This window comes from Lepisosteus oculatus, chromosome 3, assembly GCF_040954835.1.
Source record: "Lepisosteus oculatus isolate fLepOcu1 chromosome 3, fLepOcu1.hap2, whole genome shotgun sequence".
NCBI classification, from domain to species: Eukaryota; Metazoa; Chordata; class Actinopteri; order Semionotiformes; family Lepisosteidae; genus Lepisosteus; species Lepisosteus oculatus.
In genome coordinates this window covers 12,820,955-12,839,084 of record NC_090698.1, presented here as the reverse complement: position 1 = coordinate 12,839,084, position 18,130 = coordinate 12,820,955, and the positions used below count along the sequence as shown (strand labels likewise).

Below are 18,130 nucleotides of genomic sequence, written 5' to 3'. Positions count from 1 at the left end.
TTAGCCCTACCGTCAGCAAACTGCTTTTGTGTTCTAAAGGTATTTGTTATAGCGATAAAAGCAATGATCATCATATAATCATAATAAAAGCAATAATGTAGTGATGGTGTATTATAGCTATATGTTTAATAAGAATGCTATAATGTAATGAAGATTTAGGCCATGTCAGAGTAGTTTATCTTGCCCACAGGTTGCTGCTGTTAGTGCCTTTGCCCAGACCCTGCGGAGATACACTTCTCTGAACCACCTGGCCCAGGCTGCCCGGGCTGTGCTGCAGAACACCTCGCAGATCAACCAGATGCTTAGTGACCTCAACCGCGTGGACTTCGCCAATGTACAGGCAAGCCCTCGTCTCCTGTCACTGCGCACATGTTCCTGAGCAATCTTTAGGACAGAAATTAACATGCTTATGAGGGGTGACACATATAACATGCTGGTCACCATGCATTTAGATGGAAAAATATCCTAACCTCTCAGTTGTTCTTGAAAACTCTCCATAAGAAGGACATTTACATTCCTGACCAGCCGGTAAAGTTTTGCTGAGCAAAACAGGCTGCTCCTCTACATATTTCTACTGGGGAACTGATTGGTTGATCTCATCCTTGCAGGAACAGGCTTCCTGGGTGTGCCAGTGTGAAGAGAGTGTGGTGCAGAGGCTGGAGCAAGACTTCAAGCTGACCCTGCAGCAGCAGAGCACCCTGGAACAGTGGGCAGCCTGGCTGGACAATGTGGTCAATCAGGTGCTGAAACCGTATGAAGGGAGGCCCAGTTTCCCTAAAGCTGCTCGGCAGTTCCTCTTGAAGTGGTCCTTTTACAGGTAATCAATAACAGCCGATAAAGTCAGAACACCCTCTGTCTGTCACTGCTCTTTCTCAACTGCAGTTGATAAAGTAATCTAAGCCCTTACCTGTCTGTCTTTAAAACGTTCTTTTGGCCCATCCTGCTTGTTTCATTGCTAGTCTTGACCGTAAGAAAGGCTAGAAATGAGAGGAGGACTTTTGGAAATACATATATTGACAAAATATCTTCCTTTGTATTTGAGATAATGTGAGCATTTAGAAGTACTGAGTTTGCTTCTTTCTTAGTTCAGCTTCAGCAGGGTACCAGATTGTCATGTTACCCAGATGTTTAATAATGAATCAGTAGATGTTATGGATTCTAGTATTGCTTGAATGAGTATATGCTCTTGGGCTTGGGTTCCTTGGGTCCATCACATATAGGAGGCAACCTGGCTGGACATTACTGAAATTAATGATTTAATATTCTAATGACATTCCATGCATCATATTTACTGTTAATCCATGTTTTCAATTCCAATGTTACTTCTACCAATCTGAGAGCCACAGTTATGCTCGTAGGTAGTTTGATGTGCTTCTGTTGCAGTTATCACACTTCAGCTTTACACTGTCTTTTCCAGCTCCATGGTGATCCGGGACCTCACCTTACGGAGTGCTGCTAGTTTCGGTTCATTTCATCTCATTCGCCTCCTCTACGACGAGTACATGTTTTATTTAGTGGAGCATCGTGTTGCCCAGGCAACTGGTGAGACGCCCATTGCTGTCATGGGAGAGGTAAGGAAACCATATCCTGGGACAAGATTGTTCTCTCAATTGGTTTGTTTTTGTTTTACTTTTCTTTCAAGATGTAATGACGTTAGTCTTATTAAAATTATTTTCTGTGGAGATTACATTGTTAAATCCAGTAGTGTTTAATCTAGAAAACTTGACATTGAAGTTAAAATCAAATTAAGGCACTTGTTACATCTGTTGATCTATTGATCTCAAGTGAGGCCTCAGTGGATATGAGCTAAACCAGCTCAGGGGCTGATAAAGGGTTTGGTAGTGGATCTCCCTGAGGAAAATAAAAGTGATGCCTCTCTGTGTTAGGATCTGAATTTTCTCCATGCCCCCTTCTCACATCACTGACGTGTGTGATGGAGAACCATTACAGAGATACATTTCATGCTTTTTAGAAATGTAGTAATGCTCAGTAATTCAAATAGTTACAGTAGTTATAGGCATAAAAGTCAAAAGCGGTATTAAATACATGGTAATTAAAAAAAATGTTTTTTGTCTGAAATCTCCCTACTGACTCTGAGGAAAGCCAGGACTGCACATCAGGGAGAAGAACACTGTTCAGACGATTCAGGTTCAGATAGACTGAATGATGTTCATGACATTCAGAAGAGGGGTCAAGACTCCCCAGTTTTGCTGTAGTATTTGTTTTAGTTTGCCTTCTTGTAGGATTCCTTAAAAGCATTTTCGCATCAAAGGATTTCTTGCATACCCTAACTGATATCATTTTTAACTGAAAGAAGCCTGTTATTGTGAAGTGTTGCTGTGAATGTATTGCACAAGAGACTCAGTGTGTCATGTAACTGTTTTTTTTTCTCTTCACCCTGAAGTTTGATGATCTCAATACCATGTCACCTGCAAATATCGACAAAGGTAAATAACACTTTACAGCTATTGATTGTGTGGTGCATGATATCACTACAAAAAAATAGATCTGTATATGCTAACTAAATAATAACAGTTGGTTAAACAGATACTATATAAATAATTTCTTGATATATTTAAGTTTTGCTGGACTTTCATTGCTCCTCTGTCATTTTCACATTTTTACATGTGGTAACCACATACTTTAACTATTGTAGTTAATAGTGAAGCAGGCAGTGGCAACAAGGTTGTTGTCGTTTCAAGGCAATACCAGAAGCTTGTTAATTTTGCAACAGGGTTTCCTGCAGGGAAAGGCTTAGGCAGATGGTAACCTCCACCCCTCCCAGCCACGCCCCCTAGCCTTCTAAAAATTAGATTTCTTTACTCTCTTGCAAACTAGCAAGATATCTTTTTTTGTAACTGAACAACGTTATCCTGAACAAGGTCTTATTTGACCACAACAAGTAGTTTGAAGATTCATCAAAGATGCAGGCTACCTATGATGCTGGCCGGGGAATAGCTTTGTACTTGAAACGCATTGCTATTTGCTATTTTCTGTCTGCATCAAACGACCACTGTGTTCATTGTGCTATTGAGGCACTTATCATAATTTGCGCTCATTTTTTCACTTTGAAAATTAAGGGGCAAGTAACGCAGGGACACAGTATTTGTCGGTGACCCAATGATTCTGCTGCAAAGAAACTCTTGAGTTTTATTTTCTGCGTCTTACTAACATAGCTCCCAAGGATTCAAATGTGTGTGATTGTATTCAAGTAGAAGCACTTTAGCAGGTTAAGAGATCGAAGTTTAATGAAAGCAGATCCTTGATGAGCTGGGTCTATCAACCCAGTCTAGTAAAACAGGACATTGCTGAATCAGAGAGGCAAGGAATCCAGATTGTCCTTATGTATGCGTTTCCCTTCTGAGCAGATGAAGTGAGTGACGCGGAGAGCGAGATGGAGGATGAAATGGAGGACTCGGGGGAACCACTGGCTAAGAGAGAGAAAGCAGAGGTGAGCCAGGCTTTACAGGGGGCGCTGGACGGCGGTGTTCAGCCTATCATCCTGAACTCTCTGCCACCTGAGCACATCCTCCCTGGCACGCCCACCATCCGGCACTGCAGCGCCACCGGAAACACCTACGCCTCGGTCTGAGGCATCCAGGGGCTGGAGCACCTCTCTCCGTCGCTTGTCACCATGCTCTCTCAATAGCCGTCTAAACCTGTAGCTTGACTGTTTGCAGATTTCTCTTGGTCTCGTGAACAAGGGTGTTCGTGATTCTAAGCCTAAGAACCAAAACCACGTGAAGCCTGAACTGAGCGCACTGGGCTGAACAGGGTTCTCTCACCCAAAGAAGGGCAGGTGAGTTGAACTAGGGGGGTCTCGGGCTTGATCTGCCACCCGGCAAGATAACGTCACTGTCAACCTACGTGAAGCAGTCTGTTTGGGAAACGAGGCATGATTCAATGTTTTGAAATGTCATTTTCTGTAATTCTCTGCACCCTTTGTGGCCACGAACACAGGTCCAGTTCTCCCATCTGTATTGGACAACCTGCTCCAACAAAGAGGAAGAACTTCTTTAAAGAAAGAGAACAATCGGCTGTTTAAAAAAAGGACTTGCTTTCATGTACCAAAGGTTATGGTAGTGACCTGCTTGATAAAAATCCCATTGGTATCCCATAAGCCACTACACAAGATTCATTTGATTCTTTCCCCCTGAAACTGCTCAGCCTGTGTGTAGCTTCAGCCTATGTGTGTAGCCCCAGTTCAGTTCAGGTGACGCTGTCACCCCTGCCTTACTCTGAATGTGCTGTTTCTTTGTCTCTCACTCAGCAAAATATGGCCAGCCTCTCTCCCTTTGTGCTCCTCTTTTGTTTTAATAATCTCACACATGACTGAAGTATTTTCGCAGTCCCTAAAAAAAAACATCCTTGTTAAGAGGTAGTCTAGTGACATACATCTGTACCAGAAGTGCTGACACAGTTCCATAGTGGCATCAGTGCCCCAGGTGCCAACCTAAGTCTCAGCCGAATGTCTGAATTAAGAAGCTCCTTTCCTCCTCAGTGCAGCAGGGACCATTGGAGTCCAGAGATGTATAAAAGGAATCTAAAGTTAGAGGAGCATTGAACTGATATCTTTCAATTTGGCAGTTTAATTCCTGTTGTAGAGCAGGTGTAGCACAGTCAGAATCGTGTATAAGGGCAGCTACAAATTAGATTAGTATCACTCAATGAGATTCTTTTTAAACCTTTGTGTCTGTAATTACCCCTATAGTGACTTTGTGGATTCTGCCATTACCTCGTTTAGCAGTTGGCACACATTATTACTGTACAGGAGGTACGTTGATGCAGATGGTTGGAAAAACCAATCTGTGCTGTTCAAGCAAAAAAAAAAAGCAATGGTCTACATGTCATGACATCTTAGTCTGACTGCCAAAACTGTAAACATGACCATTCCATGACACTATGGTCTAGTTTTCGAGTCCAATATTTAAAAACAGTACAGGAGACACTTAGGGTCCTTGCCTGTTTGTCACTGGTAAAGTATGGATTCTCTCCAGTGTCTTGTTTGCACTAATGGCACTAGCGAGGAAAAGAAATATGGTTCCTGCCTGGTCTTTCTGTGACACTTTTTCTCATCCTAGTATTTGTGTGTTGTGGTGACCACATTGTGTACTGTATGGTCCCCAGTGATAATATGAAACCCTTGTTGGAGCTGCTAACTTGTCAGGAGAGAAAAGTCTCCATTTTAATGGACAATGCTCTGAGCTTTAACACTCTTTCTGTGGTATCATCTAATCGAAGAGTTGTGATTTTCAGGGCAAACTGTTGCTTGCGGATGTGAGAGCAGGGCTTGGCAATGATTTCACTTAAATTCACTGGAGTTCTTTGTCTTGAGTTGCCTCCATCCCTGCACACTCCATCCCTGCACAAAGTGGCAGGAACCTGTGAGTTTTCCTCATAGTGAACTTTATGGGGATGAGGATGTTATATACCAGATCAATCATATAGGTTGATCTTAATACTCTTTGTTTTTTTTCCTCCATTTCTGATGATCAGTTTGTGGTGACTTTGATTGAGGAGACTAGTGCTAGTAGAGACTTATGTAGAGGGCTCAAGATTTGTTTTTGAGATTTGGTTAACTCCAATTACTGGACAGCAGGTGGAGCTGCAGCAGGATCACAGCTCATGGAGATCACAAGAACATTTGCCACAGGTGTATTCGCCTGCAGCTGCCCAGATACCACGGGTGCACTGTGTAAGTTTGGTGTTCTTTGTAAGGGACGAATGTTACTGCAGCCTGTCATCCCACTTAACCCTTTGCATATTTTATTGTGTAATGTAGTCTTTTTCCTGAATGAATGTGTGTCAAAAAGGCAAGATAGTAAAAATGGGGTTATTTTTGTAGTGCTAAATACAAATTTAGCCGCATTGTGTGAAAAGAAAATGAATGCTAGAAGCCCAGCAAAATTATAAAATGAGGGTTAATTTGGTTTCTAAAATTATAAAAATGGTTTCTGATACATGAAATTATCATTTAAAGATCTTCAGTCAGAAATTAGTAAAAATATCTCTAAATTAAGTGAACTAAAATACATGGGTACACTATTTTATTCTGTATGTTTTTATTAGCTTAACGAGAATTGTGAGTCCTGTATGAATGGAAATACTGAACTGTGATTTTTGTGACATTTTTACAGCAGTCAGTAAGGCAGCTCAAGCTGGCAGGCTGCCTCTTCTGTACATCACGTGCTGCTGTACTGTCAGACTTGGGTCAGCTGCTGTTCTGCAGGGTGATGACAGTGCTGTAAATATTAGAGCTAGATTTCGTATGTTCCAGCCACAGTTTCCCTAGGGCACGTAGGTCTGTAGTTAATAGCTTTAACTGCTAGTATAGTACAGTACTCATGGACATTAGTCCCAGAGCAGTAAGATGTGATTATAGGAGTTGTTTGTTTACTGTGCCACGCAGTTGTTTTTTGTTACCAGGGCCCTTTATTTGTACTCTGTCTATCAAGGAGATTTTGGGATTGGACCAAAACAAAAGAATCAAAGCAGACACACCTCAAGAAGTTGCGTCATCCTTTCTGTAGGCGGCATGTTGGACTATTGCCATGTACAGAATTAATGTCAGGGATCAATGTACCTCCGCTTCTGCACAGTGCCTTAAACAACTGCAGCTTTTTTTGGCTCCTCCCACCCCCCCACCCCCAACCCCAGCAGTCCGGCAAATCATTTATCTGTATTCTGTTGTTTTTGTAACCTTGTGTGTGAGTGGTGTATCCTTATTGACCATGCTCCAGTTTTACTTGAGATGAGGAGATACAGAATGAGTTGAAGCTTCTCCTGAGCAAACTCAGACAGCTGGGTTTGTGACCCACCATCTAAGTGGAAACAAATGGCACGACTGGTTATTTTTCATTTTGTGAAAAGGATTCCAGCGATTTCATACCGAGTTCTTTTATGTCAGACTAAACATTATTATGTCAATATTGACTCTACCTGCTCTTAAAAGACAAACATTTAGACTGAGGTATTTATAAAGTGATTTTAACAGAAAGACATAGATTTGTGGGGATTTATTCATTTACATCTAAATGAACTAATTGCACTCCTGTGAGTTTTATAGCCCTTCCTATGCAGGGAGAAGGGAAACCTATTGCTGCTGATAGTCAGCTGGTCAGTATGCAGGAGAATGGACTGAAACTGTGTTCAGCACTCGTCAGATACTACAGGTCACCTGAGTTTCTGAACAGATTCCATCAGATACTAACCCCATGTCTGAACATATAACTGCTGTGTCTCAATGTATTTCATTCAGTGTGCTGTAGCAAAGAGAGTGATCTGTGAGTTTGCTGTGGCTCCATGTTCTCTACTGCTAGTGGGCTCTGGCTCGTTTGGCAAAACGCATGCAGCATGCAGGGCTTCTTGTGTCCTGATCTCTGTGTTGTAACGACACAGGTGGCTTCGAGTCCAGCTGCCCATGTGCTGCACCCTCTTTGCAACTGTTCAGTTTTCAACTGGCTGGAGTGCACAGATTCCATTTTTAATTTCAGCTCAGGCTGCTGAGCTGCTGAATTTTGCTACAGCCTTTACATGTTTGTTTACCTGAGATTATTTCTTTGTAAAAAAAATTACTACCATCAGCAGTTATTAGATGGAGTGCAAACATCACCTTGATCCTTACTCTGTTTTCTCTTTATTAATGTATATTGGACCAAATTAATATTTTCTATGATATATCTATCTAGATTTATTTGGTTTGTGTATTTTTTCATGTATTTGCTATGATTGTCATTCTGTCATGTTTGGTAGCTATGACTTGGTGTTGTTTGGATTATGGCTGGGGACTGGGCTGTGGAGCCTTATGTCAGGCTTGCTGCTTTCTCTCAGGTCATTAACTGTATCTTCTTGGCGCTTTGATGTATGAGGCACAAGCCTGTAAGACTGCTCGCTGTGACAGGTGGACAGGAATTGAGAAGTATTTCTCATTTAGGCTGTCTTGATGTATTAGAAAGCTTGTGAAATTCACTTCTTGTCTCTTCTCAAAGAGCAGGCATGATATTCTGTTGGCCTGGACCAATTGTATATGTGTTTTTAGCCTAATAGGTAGTGACATTGATGAAGGAATATTTATTCAGTTTATTATCCTCATGAACAGGATACATGGTAATAAAGAGAAAGTATATTGAAAGAATAGCCACCATGACTGGAAATGCTGACTTATTTGCAGACTTCAGCATTGGTGTCCTTTATTTGGAACAAGGTTAGTCACTCTTGTATTTAATGTAAAAAATCTGGTTATTGCCTAACAAGATCACTCTACATCCAGTCAGGATAGGGGGAGTGGGTGTGACTTTCAGTCTAAAGCAAAACAAACAACGGGAATTCTAAGTCTTTTGAATTGTTCACACCTGCCTTTAATAAGAATCACTTTATATTTCAGATGTGTGTTTTGTTTCTGTTAACTACATGTTGATAGTGAATTGTTAATGAGTTGCTATATACCTTTACCTGCCTGTGGCTCACCACTCCAGGGGGCTTTTCCAGCGCTAGGCTGGTCCACAGTCAGCCAGTGTGTCCCCACTCTTCTCTGCTGCTCCAGCAGCTGCCATGAGCTTGCTCTCAGCGTCACCAATGCGAGCTGAAAGCTGTTCTCTGCCCTGCGGTGTAGCTCTTCTGTTTGTGCTGTGGCCTGTGTAGCAAAAGAGATGGCTAGATTTTTTACAGCATTTTTACTGTAAAGGTCATGACTTCTCTCTTGTGCTGGTATGAGATGAGGGATGTATTGGCAAGCAGAGTCAATTTATAACCCACATTCTGAGACTGGGTGGACAAATGGCAATTTCAAATTGAAAGACCAAGGACTGTTCCAAAAGTGATGTAAATTTGGGAAGAAAGACAGAGTGAAGATCACAAGCTGTTGCCTGTTGCTACCTGATTTATTTGTTGTTTCTGTGCCTGACCGAAAAAGTTAATGATGCTGAGACATATAAGGCAGCTGTCATTTTCACAACACTGGCAAACTCTGTACTTGAATTTCTATCGATTTTTCTTTTATGAAACCGTAGTGGCTGGAGGTGTTTAAACTGAAAAAGAAATAGTTAAAATTCACTGTTTTAAAATACTACTGACTGACTTAAGAAATGTCTACAACTGTAAACCTTTGAGAACTCTCTGCACAATCATTTAATCATCAGACTACATTTTTTATTACTCCAGAACTTTTACAGATACATTTCACAATTAATTTAGCAAAACTTATCGATTAATGCCTATCAACTGAGGCAAGATCTGTTTACAAATCCCCCCCAAAATGCTAATACATTTCTTATATTTTTATGCTAATGCTATTATGGTGTCTTTTTTAAAATTGCTGTTAAAATAGACAAATAGAGTGCGATGTGTCTTAATTATTATGGTCTCTTATTTAGGCACTTTATATGAGCCAGTTATGTTTTTGTCTCTGATCTCAAGTGAAATTTAGTTTTACTAAATTTAGAAGATTTTTTAGAAAACCTAAAAAATGACTAGGTAACTAGATGACAAAATGACTAATACTTCACCTCATAAAGCAGACTCCCACAGTGTATGTATGGTGGGATCATGACTGTCTTGTGACATATAAGCACAATAGATTTTAAAAAAGTAATTTTCTTGGTGCCGTGATGAAGCTGTTGTGTTTGCTCTGGAGAAATATTTGCTCGGATATTTGTTGGCCTGCAATAATACCAAATCCAGCTGTGGCGTGTCTGAGGTGCGAGGTGAGCGGCAGGGTGGTATAGGCACTGCTCCGCTGCCCACGTCGTGTGGCACACCCTACTGTGCCCGCCCCTCCTGCACCGGGCCTCACTCATAGTACAGTCTTCACTCTCGGTGCATACAGCTGGTGAATACACATTTATCCACCGCTAGTAGTCATCAGGCAATTGAAGTAGGTAGCTGCTTCAGCATGCGTAGGCTCCAAAGGTAAAGGTTTATTCCATGCTGAAAAGAAAAGAGACACGTTTCAGCTATGGAGCGTTCTTGTAGAGACCTCACACCTGAAGTAGGCCCCCACAGCCAAAACATTGCATCTCTTTTCTTTTCCTTTTCCATTCCTATCAAACAAATGAAACTAATTCAAAAGACAATACACTGTTTTGCCAGCAGTGCAAACAGTTCTCAAAGGGTTAATCAATTATATTTATTCATATTGATTTGTACAGTCTCATAAGTGCTTTTTGTTTTGCATGCATTTTGTGCTGCTAGTTTAATGGTCTGTTTATTTTTAATTTATTTTCTTTGTGACATGTGCCTGGTAGAATCATTTTTTTTTTCCAGTGATCCTAACATGGTCCAAAACAACCTCTTAAAACATTAATATCCTGCCTGGTTATACATTGCACCAATTTCTAAGGATTCTTATTTTAAAACATTCTCTTATGTATGTGTTTAATTTTACATGGAAGGGAAAAGTACTGTAAAGTCCTTACTGAGATTTTTTTTTTACTGAAAATGTTAGAATCATAAGGATTGCTTTGTTTGTTTGTTTGTTTGTTGGTTTGTTTTTTAAAGAAAAGCCTTTGGCTGTTTTATTGTTAAAATATCATCTCTTATTTAGGCCAATGTAAAACAAAAGTAAAAATTCCTGCCTTCTTTTAAAGGAACATATCAATTTCCATTTTGGTTCAATATTGAAAGCTATTTCATTTTCCTAAATGCAAGTGTAAAAAGTGGGAAAACGTGTTCCATTCTCTCCCTGCAAATCACTGCTCATGTAATGCTTGAGATTGTGTAGAACTACAGTGCAGCTTCAGTTACAAAAGAATATTCAGTGCCTTCAATGATATACACTACCATGAGTGAGCTTGATCAGGACCAGAGAAAACTGAGGCCACATCAGCCCAGCTCTGTCCTGCAGTCCCCAGGGTCTGACTTCTCTCAGTGACGTGTGTGAAGACCACATTTTATTTAGAGACTGGGTTGTTAAAAGGGAAACGGATCATGTAAGTTTCAGGAGGTTTGAATGAGGACATGCACCGTTTGTTTTAGGGTTTGCATTTAGCTCATTTAGAATAGAGAACTGGCTGGGAAAATGATAATGGGACCATCACTTAAGGAACTGATAAGTGCAATGCTCCTCAATTACGTAAACGTATTGTTATTAAAGAGGGAACACTACACCACAATACCCTACTTATATCAGCTGCAAGTTAAAGAGTAGCTGCCTGAAGGGGATTTTCTTTTTGCCAGGGGCTCCTTTTGTCCTGCCCTGTAGACAAACCCCAATCACGAACTAGGATAAAGCACTAACACTGTATGTAACCTTATATCAAAACTCTTGTTTGCCGTCCTCATCAAAAACTTTTGGTCAGCTACTCCTGGGTCTGTTGGGTTGACTGGTCCTTAGTTTGCCTCTATGTACACTTTCAAACATAGAGTGAGCTGTCAACACTTAATAGACAATGCTGTCAATATTCATTCCAAGAAATGCACACAACATCAAAATATATCAATATGGTTTTGACAAAAAAAAATAATTTCCAAAGCACCCTTTAACTGGTGTTATGATGACATATTTTGATGTGCCTGCTTTCCAGTGGTTTATTCTGTCTTTTGAGCTTACGCCAACAACAAAACCTGGACACACGCATCACTGTTGTGCTCTTTCTGGAAAAGAGCACTTCTGTCGGTAGTAGTTCTTTTCTGAACCTTAAAAAAGTAAGAGAGTTATTCAGTTCAGATTAATCCTTTTGAACAAAAATGAAAGTATGATAAAGTAGTAATTAAAATAAACAGAAGTATGTCATTGGTTGTCTAGCTTTTCTGTTTTTTATAAAAAATGGGTTAGATCTCACAGAATTATACAGAGAAGAGTTATGGTGCACTTCATTAGGTTTGTCTTGCCATCCACTGAACTTTAATACAGCTGAGTTCATATGGAAATGCTGCTCAGAGAACTTGCAGAGTCCAAATTAAATTCATACTCTACCTGTTGAGGAGTTCAGGAGATGATCTTGACCGACAGAACAAGACTAGAAATAAAGATTCCTGAGAATTATAAGACACATTGACTCCTTTTTTGAGCAATCTTTTTGATTCTTAACTTATCTCAGATGCAAAAACCAGTCGGTACAGAACTCTACAGGACATTCATTCAGTATATATATCAGTTTAAAAAGTTTAGTTTTTTTTTGTATTTATATTTTTTTCATCTTATGCTTATACATTTATTCAAAACATTATACATCTTAATTTTTTTACAGCAAAGTACTTTTTTACACACATCTTTCATACAGACGAATCGGAATAAAATCCCAACTTGTTTTCTGTTTACAAAATTGCCTGCTAATTTTAATATTTTAGACTTGCTGTACTAGTGTATATTGTATCTTATAGGAAAAACATGATGGAAGTCAAACACTGAGATTCCTTTTTTTCTAAACCAACAACTCTTAGTTTTGGATTTGCTGATCCTCAAAATCGCCTTATTTTTAAAAATGTTCAATAACAGATTTTGTCGTCAAAAGGCCAAATGTTGGTTTTTAAAGATCATCAATAAAATGAATGACTGATCACTTCTTTACCTCAACTAGTTACAATTCCTAAAGCACGAAGTAACCTGTGTTATAAAACTACAAAACAACAATCAAACAGAAATTAGTCACTAACAACCAAACAAGCTAGAATGGCAAAGTGTCATGCTCCTGTTTGTAGCCTTATGATTTTTGTTTTGTTTTTATGAAATAAAGATGCTCACATCAAAGGTGAGATGCCTGGTGAAGCCCCCAGTAGACAAATGAAGCTCTTAGATACATTAAGAATAATTGATTGTAATGCATTCCAAATATAAAGTATGTTGTCCATCCTTTAGTTATTTTGAATAGTAATTACATTGACTCCATCTGGCAAGTCTTAGAAGGCAGTCTCTACTTACGTGATTGTATTAAAACCTTTCAATCAGTGTGTTAAAATAGATTAATAGAAATAGGGATCGTTCTTTGCAAGCTGGTATCTCTGTAGGCCTGTATCTCCTTTACAATCCCTCGTTCTCTCCATGTGCAATACTTCATAGACTATTTTCACTTGTAAAATTTAAAGTTTGACTTTGAGTTGCTTCTAGACTTCCAGCATCCGTAAAGTTCCTTGTAAATGTCATCATAAAACCTGTTAATAGGGATAGTAAAAATAAATAAAATAATTCACAGATTCTTTTTAAAAGAGTTGTTTACTTACAAACACACCAACATTGCAGAACACAATTTGTTGTTGGAACTATTATTAGGTTATAAGAGATGAAGTGCTGGCCACCCATCTGGGTATATCTGCTGCAAAAATGGTCTCCATCAATGGGAGGACATATGCGATAACATTCTGTATGTTCCATTATGTGGTGGATGGTAATTCTCTTGCGATTCTTGGCACTTAATGTTAACCTTGGGTTTTTTTTAGTGTCTTAACTAAAACTGTGTACACAGGATGTTCTAATGACAGTTTTGCCAATGGAAGAAGAATACTGTAATATTGCTGTCAATTTTGGTTTTGCAGTACAGTAAAAGCGGTGTGTTGATTTCCGATATATTTGAAGTGCCATCTGACAGTTCTCTTTGTAAATGGTGACATGCTGTAGCTCATTCTGATGCAAGCACAACCCGCCCACAGTCTCGCAGGCCGTGTGGCTCTGTGCTCTCCCAGTAGCTGAGTCTGTGGTGTATATACAGAAAAATGGAGGAAATGTATCTGATTTTTTTTTCCATTGTTGTTATTTTCCTTTATTCTTTTTGGATGACAAATTAATTTTTAATTATTTAAATATGTTGAATGAGTACATTGTGATTCTCTCTTTTTTTGTTTTGTATAATGTGTTGTATTTTGTAAATATATATCATTGTGATTTTTTTGTGTGTTGTTTCAAGTTAAATTTTGGTATATCATATCCTCTAAAATTGGCAAGAGCTAACAAGTGCAAGGGTGATTTGTATTGTGTATTTTACAAAAAAATAATAATAACAAAAACAACTGGGGAACTTTTATATTTATAAAGGTATATATTAACTTTTAGTGTGTCGTTATAAAAGAATCTATAGGAAATATTAAGGACACATGTAGTTTGTTTTTCTGAATATTTCAGATTTGAGCTCAGGCTAGCTTACTGGTGTTGTTTTCTTAAAATTTGTGGCTTGTCTTTCAAAATTAATAAACTTTTTCTCGTTGAAATTTACCATTGAGTTGATGTCTGTTTTCATAAATGAGTCTGTATCATTAGAAAATGGGTGGGAGCACCAACACATAACAGCGAGCTGGATGAAAGCCCAAAGGATCTAAGGTGAGTAACAAGCAAGAGCAGGTCCTTTGGCAAGTCTAGCTGGTTTGGTTGCTGAAATAGCCAATTGAAAATGGTGTTTTAATAAGCTACAAAATGGAACATCACCTACTGCATAAACACCTTTGTTAGGAAATAAAACACTGCCAGGTTAAAGAGGAGCTCTGTTAGATCATTTCAGAAACATGTGATTTGAAATACTGGGTAGACTTGAAGTTGATTAAAAAACCTGCAGTGCATACACTGGTTACATGTTACAGTGCCAAGGACAATGTTTGTGAACCCAAGGAGGTTGGATCTGTATTTTCATATATTTTATACCTAAAAACTCAATTGGAGTTGCATGATAATAAATGGTGAAGACAACCTGATTAAGAGTGTGACTTAAAGACATAACATATTTGTATTTAAAAAAAATGATCCAGCAGTAGATATCACATCCTGTGAATACATTTGTGCACCTTTAAATCCAGTAACTGGTGGCACCTCCTTTAGCAATTTTGACTTCAACTAGATGTTTCTTGAAATTGATTATCAGTTTCCAGGATGTTATTAGAAATAATTTACTCTATTGCATTCTTGTGTTCATTCTAATTTTTTCTCAATATTGTATTTGGCGGTTTTATTGTAGTGCCTCTAATGCCTGTAAACGCACAAGGTGATTTTTTTTTCAGGAGCCTCATGAGCAGTAGTCAAGACATTCGGCAGCTGCAGACCCATTTCCTAATTCAGGCCACCAAGCCCAGCTGGAGCTCTTTTGTCCTTCACTCAGCTGGCAGCTCCAGTCATCACAGAGTGCACAGGAATGAAAGGGCTGCTCAGCACCAATAGCAGAACATCCTTTCTTAGTCACAGGTGTCCACACCACTCCGTTATAAGGAGGCCAATAAAAGCCTAATTACTGAGGTCCAGTGGTCAGTTAATCTCATGTCTTGAGTGAGCTGCCAGTTGAATAAAGGATAAAATACAAACAAGAACTCAGCCGGGATACAGCTGTCAGATGAGCTATATTCTATTTGTAGTGATCAAGATTTCTTATTTAACTGGACCTTAATAATTTTCTCAATAATACAGTATATGTACATTGCCACATATATAATTGTCGAGGCAGAATTCATTTAACTCTACATGTTGGATGGATATTCATAATGATGTAGACATTCTAAACATCCTAAACGTAGGCTCCCTGACAGATTGTCTTCTCTGTCTTTCTGTACCCAGAGTATACGCTCTCCTCAATTTGGACTACATTTGCATTGCAAATTTGGCAGCATACATCCTGGTCTTTGGTGTTATTTAAACTGAACACTACACTTCAACTGGCCTGGCTTTTGTTGAGCCGTGCTTTTTTTGGTTATTTTTCAGTCTTTGGTAACAACAGTGATTTGAAATGTGCTTCTCCTAGTTGGATATCGAGTTGGAAAAGACAGTGCAAAATTATTGTTTCTTCATCCCTGCTGATGATGCTTTTCATCAGGAATGTTCTAGTTTGACAAACAACAGAAAAAAATGCATTCCAATGAGGTCATCATATGCAGTGCAGTCAATACCAGCTCCCCCACTTGCACTGTAGGGGACAGTTCCCAAATTAGAGGTACATATTAATTAGAGAAACCCTCTATCAATAGCCCACAGCTATTACTGTATGTTGTAGCTAGAAGTAAATAAGAGATATACAGGCAACAGAATATCAGATAACGATGTGTAAGCAGACTACTTCCTTTTCGGTACAAGCATTAGTGCTTTCTGGCTCCACTTATTTTATTGCACAATACATTTCCCTGCAGGCTTGTAAAAAGGCTGAACAAAAGGGCATTTAGAAACTGCCAGCAGTCATAATGAGCACACTCTGGCTTATAGGAGCATGGAGGACTTCTTAGAAATGTTTTAATGTATTATTGTATTTGTTTCTATTGTATCAAGCTCCTAGTTATAGTTATGAAGTTATCTTCATAAATCTTTAAACAGGAGTTGTTGTTTTTTTACTTGAAACATGTACTTAAAGGGGAACTGCAATGCTATTTTTATATTTTGGGGATAGAAAGAATCACAATTGATGAGTGCATTCCAAACCTCAATGAAAGTAAAAGACCTTACAGTGCTTTTCACAAAGTTCGTAATTTTGTGCTTATTTCAGAATTTGTACATTTTTACGATACAGTCAATTGATTCATTTTGTCACCAAGATTTAGTAACTGGTCCGGGAAACTGGGACTGCAATTGCAGTCTGTAATTGTACAGATTGAAGGCATTTATTCACATCTCAAAAACCTTTAAGAATATTTTGTGAAATTCAGTGCAAACTCTGTAAAATAATAATCGGGTCACTTAAAGAGACGTGTACACAAAATTCTATAAAATGAGTTCACCACAACAAAGGACAGACAGACAAGTGTTTGCTTCCTGTGTTTCTCTGCTGACAGGGATGTCATTTTATTAGCAGGGTACTTGATGATACCCTGAGGCTTAACTGAGGTCCTCTTCTGGTTTGGAGCCTGGCCCCCTTTTTTGTGACCTCAGCTTGGGCACTTTTCAGAGCTCCGAGACATTCTAGAGGTTACAGGAAAGAATTAGTTCCAGCCTTCTCCCACCCCTGTGGAGTAATTAAACAATGCATCCGTCTTGAATTCTTACACAACTGACTCAAAGAGCTGTCCTCTCTTGTGAATACATTTGTCCAAACACAGCTTAAACTTCTTTGAGACATGTTCATTAAAAATCTTGGAAGTAATTCCGTCACATTTTTAGTCAGAAGGCATTTCTCAGAAGAATTCAGGTCTACTGTTCGTAAGCAGGTGGTTGAATGATTTTTATATGCAGCAGCTCTTTAAGCACAAGGAAGAAGCTCTGCGGAATCACTGCTCTGTGCCTGTGAATGCAGAGTGACACCCTGCAGCCCACAGGAACCTGGTTCTGGCAGGAGAGCAGTTGCCATGTTTGGGATCTGTGCTGCTGGATTAAGGTGTCCTGACTGAGAGCCCGGAAAATCAGGCTGTTCTTGAAAGAAATCCTGGAGGGCTGGATTGGTGGGATCCTCTCTCTCTCTCCTGGGCTTCCATCTTCTTTGAGGAGTGGCTTGATTAAGAGCTGGGAAGTCACCTGGACCCCAAGGAGTTGATCCTGCTGGGATCTGCAGTATCTCCTAAAATATCTTCCATCTGGATCACAGAAAAAGTCTGACTGTTGTGCTATTAACAGTCAGCCAAAGTGCTGACTGATTTCTCATGAATCCACAAATAATATCCATTCCTCTTAGGTGACAAGGATCTGTAGCACGTGAATATTGTTTGAATGAAAAACTACTGGGCCAAATATGTTTTATATTCGTTGTGAGGGGTAGTTCCATGAATTTAATATGGAAAATAGTGTTTTTATATATTTGTTTTTTCTCTACACAGTGGTTCTCAACCTGCAGCCCGCAACGTCCGATCTTTTTTAATAAATTAGATTTGATTGTAGTTGATTCCTTCGATAAAAAAAGGTATAACTCGCAGCGCCACTAGGAGTGTATTCTAGTCGCGTAAAATCGTTTCTGAATAGATTCGCTGGTGACCAGATTCATTTTAATTAATCTTTAATTTAATATAAAGTGCTGGACGCAGGCTATAACGCGCGTCACTAGAATACACATTAATAATATTGCCTTTACCGTCGCGCCCGTCGTAGGTCTGAGTGCAAAACAGCCCGCTCACAGCAGAGTTGCCTAGCCTAATAGCCTGCTAGTTCGTATAAAAAAGAAAGAAAAAATAAGTTTGTTGTAAGGGGTTAAAAACGACACGGGCCAGAGGAAGAAAATGCCAATGAAACATGTGCAAACAGAAGAGCCGGAACATCAGCGATGAGGGTAGGAATGTACAGTATGGAAGCCCGTTTCCGCCAGGGAGTAAA

At 39.2% G+C, this 18,130-nt stretch overlaps 1 protein-coding gene across 4 annotated transcripts in view; it reads left to right on the top strand.

Annotated features, from left to right (window-relative positions):
* rfx3 (regulatory factor X, 3 (influences HLA class II expression)) overlaps positions 1-14,140 on the top strand; it is a 53,907-nt gene extending 39,767 nt beyond the window's left edge. For 3 of the 4 annotated variants that reach the window (XM_015340302.2, XM_015340303.2, XM_015340304.2), the window contains exons 13-17: positions 191-340; positions 609-817; positions 1,418-1,571; positions 2,405-2,447; positions 3,369-14,140. In XM_015340302.2, coding sequence (XP_015195788.1) covers positions 191-340; positions 609-817; positions 1,418-1,571; positions 2,405-2,447; positions 3,369-3,592 — 780 coding nt within the window. In that variant the 3' untranslated portion in view covers positions 3,593-14,140. Of the gene's footprint in view, positions 1-190; positions 341-608; positions 818-1,417; positions 1,572-2,103; positions 2,378-2,404; positions 2,448-3,368 lie in introns of those variants that run through there. The other variant, XM_069186888.1, reaches the window with a different exon arrangement.
* Positions 14,141-18,130: the final 3,990 nt, after the last annotated feature.